The sequence below is a fragment of the Lytechinus variegatus genome, chromosome 4 (genome assembly GCF_018143015.1).
Source record: "Lytechinus variegatus isolate NC3 chromosome 4, Lvar_3.0, whole genome shotgun sequence".
NCBI lineage: Eukaryota > Metazoa > Echinodermata > Echinoidea > Temnopleuroida > Toxopneustidae > Lytechinus > Lytechinus variegatus.
The window spans coordinates 1,681,629-1,689,345 of NC_054743.1; the positions used below are offsets into that span (position 1 = coordinate 1,681,629).

Here is a 7,717-nt window from a genome sequence, read left to right on the forward strand (position 1 = left end):
TTTTGCATTTACTATAGTGAATTGAAATATTTCATTTTTGTGAAAATTTTCAGTTAAAAACTTGAGATTTTTTTAAGTTTTCTGAATTACAGGGGGGGGGGGGGATTTATGATGATTATGATGGCAATGTCAATGCTGCTTTTTTAAGATAATTTCTATCATTTATTTCTACTTATGTATAAATTGTTCATAGACTACATGTACCTTTTAGAGATAAAAATATATAGCAAAGAAAATACTTGCCACTATTGCCAATTTGATCAATGATTTCAAACTTATTATGTCATTATTGTCTTTTGAATGATACTTGGTTTGCATCTTGACCTCTAATATTTAATTTTTTCTTCATCTGTTTATTTCACAGATACTGTTGCAGATGCTGAGCAAGAGAGGCGTATGTTTAGGGACTGGAACAAATGTACCTGCAAACGTCACTGCAAGCAGCTGTTCCCAGCAGATGACATCCTAAACTACAGACTAGACATCTTTGGCCTATCAAGGGAACAGAAGGACTTAGTCATCATGGCTCAGGTTGCTGCTACCCAGGACTGCAGTGCATCAACAAAATCGTCAAAGAAAAGGCAGAAAGAGAGACAGGCTGCACGCACCCAGTACTTCTTCCATGGCAGTGCCATTTGCAGAGACATGTTCATGTTCTTGCATAGGTGAATAGTCTTGTATTTAATCATAAATCTATTATTGCTTCATGAATAGCCTTCTAGAAATTATGATGAAATTTTTGTTGAGTCTGTTGACAGAATCTGATATTGATAAACTTCAAGTGCTAAGAATGTCTGACAGACAGTAAACGTTATTATCGTAATCATTGGTATTATAATAATTGTATAGAAATCTATAGTCATTTTATTTACTTTCTATTGAGTGTAATTTTCAAATGAATTTCCTGGTGTTCTAACTGGGCCTCAGAACAAATTTGTAAATTTAACTGGTTTGGAGTTGGAATTCAAGTTTATTTGAAAGTAATAACTAAAGAATGAATCGATGGGGGTGAAGCGCTCATTGATGAGAGATTTTCATTTACAAAGAAATGAATGGTATATTTTATAGGTTGCAGTTACAGTTCTTATTTAATGTAGTAACTTTTACCTGGCTAATAAATATCTGTTTTGAAGTCATACAATTTTCTTTTCCTTTTTTTCTCAGCATTTCTAGTTGCAAGCTGAATAGTCTGAAGACCTGGTTACGGGAGAATGGACTGACGCCAGTGATACTGAAGTCTGGAGGCAGGAAACAGAGGAGCAACTGTCTTACTCCTGCTGATGTGGAGAATGCATTGACCTTCATCTCGAACTACGCTGAAGAGTTTGCAGTATTCTTACCTGGAAGGGTTCCTGGGTTTAGCCGTGCTGACATTCGCCTATTGCCTTCATCCTCTACAAAGTCATCAATACATGCCTTGTATCAAGCTTCTATGGAAGAAAAGGGTAATTTTATCTGTTTTATTTTGTTACAAAAAATCTTGAACACCGGTTCTCGAAAATGTATTACTTGGTTTTTCAAAATCTCAATCAAATGTGTTATGCAAGCTTTCAATGGAAAAACCCATCATCAGGCAAAAGAATGTGAATGCCATTTCAAAACTTATTTTTTCCAATCGTCATAAATATTATTTTGCTTCATTAATATCCTTTTAGATTTTCTGATGAAATTAATGCTAATAGAATCTGATTTGTGCTAAGAATATCTACCAGGAATAAACACTATTATCAGAATCAATAATCAAAGTTTACAAAACCAGCTATACTTTTTGTGATTAGTTTGTAAACTCAGTTAATCATTTATTCTTTTCTTTTTCTTCATGCTTACAGGTGCTCGAGCCATTGCCCTCAGCACGTTTAAGAATGTTTGGAAGCAGTATGTCCCGATGATAGTTACTGCAAAGCCCATGACAGATCTGTGTTGGACGTGCCAGCAAAACACCACACGCTTGTTCGTCACCACAAACAGAACCGAAGAAGAGAAGGTTGAGCGATTGGAGGCTCACAGGGAGCACCTCAACAAGGTTCTTGTGGAAAGGACTAAGTACAGGTAAATAATGTTCTGGTTATCCTTGTATTTGATGTTGGAAGGGAAATCATGTGCCAAATTAATTTGCAATATTGCAATTTGATTCAAATTTCCCAAGCTGGGCAAAATTTTAACATAAATTAGTAAACAAAAAAATGCAAGCTAGTTGTACAAAGGGAAATACATGTAGTAGGATCAGAAGGGTTTGAGTAAAAAAGCTTCTTTGCCTTGAGTAATTGAACACAGAAGAGTTTTTTTTTCTTTGTATTCTCACATCTTTCATTTCTTTAATAATTTTTTGATTGATTCCCTTGTTTGATTTTAAGATCTTGTGTTATCAATATTTTTTATTTAATTTTATTGTTATTACAGGGAAGAGACTGCATCTGCGAAAGAGGAGATATCGCTTCGAGGTGGAGACCTTGGTCGTCATCCAGCCAACAGTAGGGAAGGTTCGATGCAGTACAGCTTCGACTATGCACAGCAGGTGCATTATCCTGCCAACCCACAGCAACCTGGCCCTATCTACTTCTTATCCACAAGGAGGTGCGGGATATTTGGCGTCAACTGTGAAGGCATCCCCAAGCAGGTAACATTAAAATTTAGACCAAAATGTATTTGTAGTTGAAATAATAACAGTACTCAGTTTTTATATAGGGCAGATTACAATTAAGTCTCCTAGCACTCTTAGATGAAAGCAATGTTGTATACTTAAATGATATTGGACCTTGTGAAAATTGTTATAATGATAAGAATGATGGTGATGGTATAGTTGATGATATTGATTGTAATTGCATTTTTCAAATTATTATTGTATATTAAAGGTTGTATATTTATTATTATTACCATCACTATGAGTGAGAAATGAAAATTATCATACCCCCTCCCCCCCCAAAAAAAAAATAGTTTTTAGCATAAGACGGCTGAGTTAAAATTCTAATTCTTTTATTATATCTGACAAGCAGTAATTATTTTATTAATACATTTTTAAGAGTACACATGAATAATAAATTATTGTTTTCCTATCTTTTTTATTTTTATTTTGCAGGTCAACTTTCTCATAGACGAGGGTATGTGCCTTTCAAAAGGTTCAATAGCAGTAATCTCCTACCTGCACTATTTCTTTAACAACTTTGGTTTGGGAGAGAAGGAAGCAAGCCTCCATTGCGATAACTGTTCGGGTCAAAATAAGAACAAGTTCGTCCTCTGGTACCTGGCATGGCGATGCATACACAATCTCCACTCCGACATCAATCTGAACTTTATGATTTCTGGCCACACGAAGTTTGCACCTGATTTTTGTTTCGGGCTCATCAAGAAACGTTACCAGACGTCTGCTGTATCTACCCTGCAGGACATAGCCAACACAGTGCAGAGCAGCTCAACCAGGGGGATCAACATTCCAGTTCTAGTGGGGGATGAGGCCGGAAGACAGCTGGTACCTACTTACCAATGGCAGGATTTCCTTTCCCCTTACTTCCGTCCAGTGCCTGACATCAAGAGTTATCATCATCATTTCAGGTATGCTAATAAACCTATCATGTTCTTGAACGTTAATGTTCTTAAAGTTAATGTAAGCATTCATTTATATAGAACAAAAAATATATGTTGTAGAAAGTGTACCACTTATTTTTAAAAGGATATGGATTTTTTGTTTCAATAATGTATTTTAATGTAATTATTTTTGTGAATGTGATGAAATTCAATTAAAATATTTAAGCTTATTAATTGTAGGTATGGATATGCTTGATTCTAGCCTGTAAATTATGTTCATTATCAGCATGTGGGTAACTCAGTTTTCTTCAGTATTATTTTTATGCAGAATTCTTCCTTTATTTCATACTAATAAGAGCTCTCTTTTTTTCATGTATATTTCATTTCAGATTCTCAGCCCAGGAGCCTGGAGTGGTTTACACTAGAAAGTTTGCTGACACTGAGGAGAAGAAGTTTGTCCTACTGAAGCAAGGAGCCATGCCACCTCGTCTTCTTCCACCAAGCCTACCACCACCAGGTCTTTCCCTTGAACGTCAACAGTACCTATTTGAGAAGATCAGGCCTTTCTGTCGACCCGATGCAAGGGATATCACCTGCCCAGCCCCTACGCAAGCTGAAGAAGCTCTTCGTTGATTTCTTTTTGTGCAATTCCAAATGATAATATATTTATTGTGTGCAATAGTTATTCAAATTCATATTATGAATAAAATTATTTTTTTACTTTAGTAGTAACTCTGTTTGACTTGTCAGTTATTCTGGTTTATTTGTTGTTTCTCCCACTTACCCTTCTCTCTCTCATTTCTTTATCTTTCACTCTCTTGCTCATTAATCTGTCTTCCCTTCTTTTATTATTTAAGTTTTCACTTACATTCTTACCACAGAAAGTAAAGGAGATGTATGAAAAATGGATGGAGTGAAAGAGAGTGAGAGTGAAAGAGAGTGAGAGGTAGTAAGAAAAAATAAGAATATAATTAGAGACATGGTGAGAGCCCTATCGAGGGTGTGATAGAAAGGTAGATATACAGAGATTGCAAGAGAGAGATAGGGAGGGGGGTAAAGATTTCTTTTTGGGGGGTGGTTGTTTGTATTGACAAAGAAGGTCAAAGGTCATCAGCACTTTTCCCTTTCCCCAAAAATCTGACAAACCCCAAAAAGTAAATTCCTCACTTCTCGGAGCTCTATTTCCCGGCAATTTTCTGCTTTGATATTTCGCCATTAGCGCATCTGGGGAAAGTTAGACTCTGCCCCCCCCCCCGTAATTTTGATCATGCCCTTTGCGACATGTATGCCTACTTTCATTTCGATCACGTGGCAGAGATCGGAGGGGGGGAGGGTGAGCTTGTCCAACGTTTGCAACTCAAATCAGATTTCCCATTATTTTTGTTAACTGAAGAGATGGGATAGCAAAATGAGCATTTTCACTTATAATTATGGCGGCAAATTCCAAAGGGGAGAACAAAGAACGTGCTGAATTTGGATTATAAGGTCAGATAAAACCCCCACCTTCCCGTCCGCACTTCAAAATGATAGATCAAAAGCATCGCTTTTCAAAAGCATGCCTGTAAAGAAAAGTTTACCAACGGGATGCGAATTATAAAGGCCTTAGGCCTTTAGAATTCGCATCCCGTTAGCAAACTTTTAAGGCCTTTAGAATTCGCATCCCGTTAGTAAACTTTTAAGGCCTTTAGAATTCGCATCCCGTTAGTAAACTTTTCTGAACAGGCAAGCTTTTGCAAAGCGATGCTTTTGATCTATCTTTTTGAAGCGCGGGCGGGGAGGTTGTAATAGAACTGGGAAGGGCGGGGGCGTGGGCGATGAATACTGAGTTGAGTATTGGGTCTCAATAAAAGCAAAGGACAAAACGCATTCACAACACGGTTTGTGAGAATTAATTTCATTGAAACTACAAAGGATATGCTGAATTGATAATAATCTTTTATTTAATCTTAGGCCTATTATCAGGATTATTTCATTAAGCGTTAAACTTGAGATGGCATTTTCAAAAGAATGATTCTCAAATCCTTTAACATATTGATCGTCAGTGAATGCGTGTCGATTTATTAAGTTTCAAGAGAACAAAAGAGATAAAATCTAACATTCTTCCCTCTGTTGGTTCACTGTGTATTCCCATGTCTTATGTTTTTTAAATGATTCTCTCTGTTGGCCATTGTCATAGGTATTTATTTCATATGTAATTCATTATAAAAACTATTGTTATCCGAGGGGTCTACGATCCAGCTTTTAAGTGGACCTCTCCATTTCCAGCGAAATAAATTCACCATAGTTTTATTTTATTGCAATGAGTTTTTATCAATTTTGGTTTCACATTAATATAACTGAAAGGTAGATTGCATGTATTCTATTTTGCATTGTCATGATACTTTTGAAAATGAGAAAAAATAGTAACTGAATTGAACTAAAATTGTAGCGGGAATAATCATAATCACTTATTGAAGATAGGGAAAGCGGGGTCTGGAAATGTATACTGTTGTGAACTTATAGGGATTAGAATCATATCAAACCTTTTACGATTCAAACCTCTCGCCGTCAAATCTTCTCATGTCGTTTGAAGAAACGATAGCATTAGCGAAATGTTAACAAAGATACCAACAAATCCAATAGAGAGATGAAACAAGAAAAAAAAATCGATTGCTTAATCAATCACAATCACAATCACCAACGAAAATCGTGATTCAGAGTAACTACAATGATAATGATAGTATATAATACTAACGAAGATAATAATAATGATAATACAAAATAACAATTATAATTACAGGGATGATGGTGATGATAATCGTCAAAATGATAATTATGATAATTAAAGAAAATCAATAATTACAATATAAAAATCAATTTGAGCTTGTACTGCCTTTTCCGTATCTCAACAGTTATGGCTATCAAAATAAAATAATTCTAATCAATTTAAGAATCATAGTATTTTCTCGCTATAGGCCTCTAGGCATAATAACGTTCTCTGATGGGCGAGAAGAAACATGGCATTAATACTGAATCTTGCTTGTGGATTAATGTTAGTGTGATAGAAAATAATAATAAAAAACAAAACAAGCATGTTCGAGTTAGCATCTGTGTCTGGCTTTGAAAGGCCTATTGCATGACGAAATGCTAACAACGCAATCATTACAAAAATAAATAAAAAAAGAATCTGTTACGATTCCTATTTTTCACTTTAAGCATAGGCCTCTACGTAGAAAAAAAACAGATTTGATAATTAACAATGGAAATAGGCCAGGGTGTAGCGATGGGGGTGGGGATGCTCCAGGCCTGTGCCAGGTGCAAAGTTTTTGTATAATACTTCAAAAGGCTTAGGTTTTTTCTTCTTCTAATTATAAACGCTAGATTGGGGTAAAGAAAGGGAAGCATCCCCTCGCCTTCCCGCCTCCAATAGATAAAAATACATCGCTTATAATAGTGTTCTCAAAAGCATGTTTTTAAGAAAAGTTTACAAAGAGGATGCGAATTCTAAAGGCGTAGGTATGGCGATAATGGCACTGGGCCGGGCGGGGGCGTGGGCGATGGATAATGAGCTCGAGAATAATCGCGAAATAAAAGCTAAAGGCAAAACGTATTCAAAACACGGTTTTTTATGAGGATTAATTTCCTCATACATTTTAACATTTTCAAAAGAAAGATTTTCAAATCCTTAAAAGATTGATCGGCGGTGGAAGTGAGGATTAATTTCCTTAGAATTACAAAGGATACTATCAAGGAGACAATGATAACAGCTACTTTCTCTATCATAAGCCATGATCAGAATCTTTTCATTATTTAAAACGTTTTTGTTTCGGAGATGGCATTTTCAAGAGAATTAAATATTTTCAAATCTTTAGAAAATTTGATAGTCCGTGAACGTGTGCTAAGTTTCTTTTAATCATGATTACGATATTAATAGCGTTTTTAACATTTTCAAAAGAAAGATTTTCAAATCCTTAAAAGATTGATCGGCAGTGGAAGTGAGTTTTTTAAATCAATTTTAAACAGAACAACGAACACTCAAAGTTAAACGTAACACGTTCTTAACAAAAAGCGGGGTCGATGAGCTGGGGGATGTTAGACTTCTTGCATGATTTTAAGAAACAGATCTGTGAAAATATCCTTTATGGAAGATAAATAAAGCAGAATGAAAACAAAGACGGCGTGTGCCTCTGTGTGTAGTTTTTACGGTGGTATAAAC

The 7,717-nt window shown here is 35.6% G+C and overlaps 1 protein-coding gene across 1 annotated transcript; it reads left to right on the top strand.

Annotated features, from left to right (window-relative positions):
• Positions 1-207: 207 nt before the first annotated feature.
• On the top strand, positions 208-4,247 carry LOC121413191. Its single transcript, XM_041605946.1, has 6 exons — positions 208-665; positions 1,165-1,445; positions 1,830-2,049; positions 2,401-2,617; positions 3,077-3,537; positions 3,903-4,247. The coding sequence occupies exons 1-6, from the start codon at positions 397-399 to the stop codon at positions 4,153-4,155; spliced, it is 1,701 nt and encodes a 566-aa protein (XP_041461880.1). The 5' UTR covers positions 208-396; the 3' UTR covers positions 4,156-4,247.
• Positions 4,248-7,717: the final 3,470 nt, after the last annotated feature.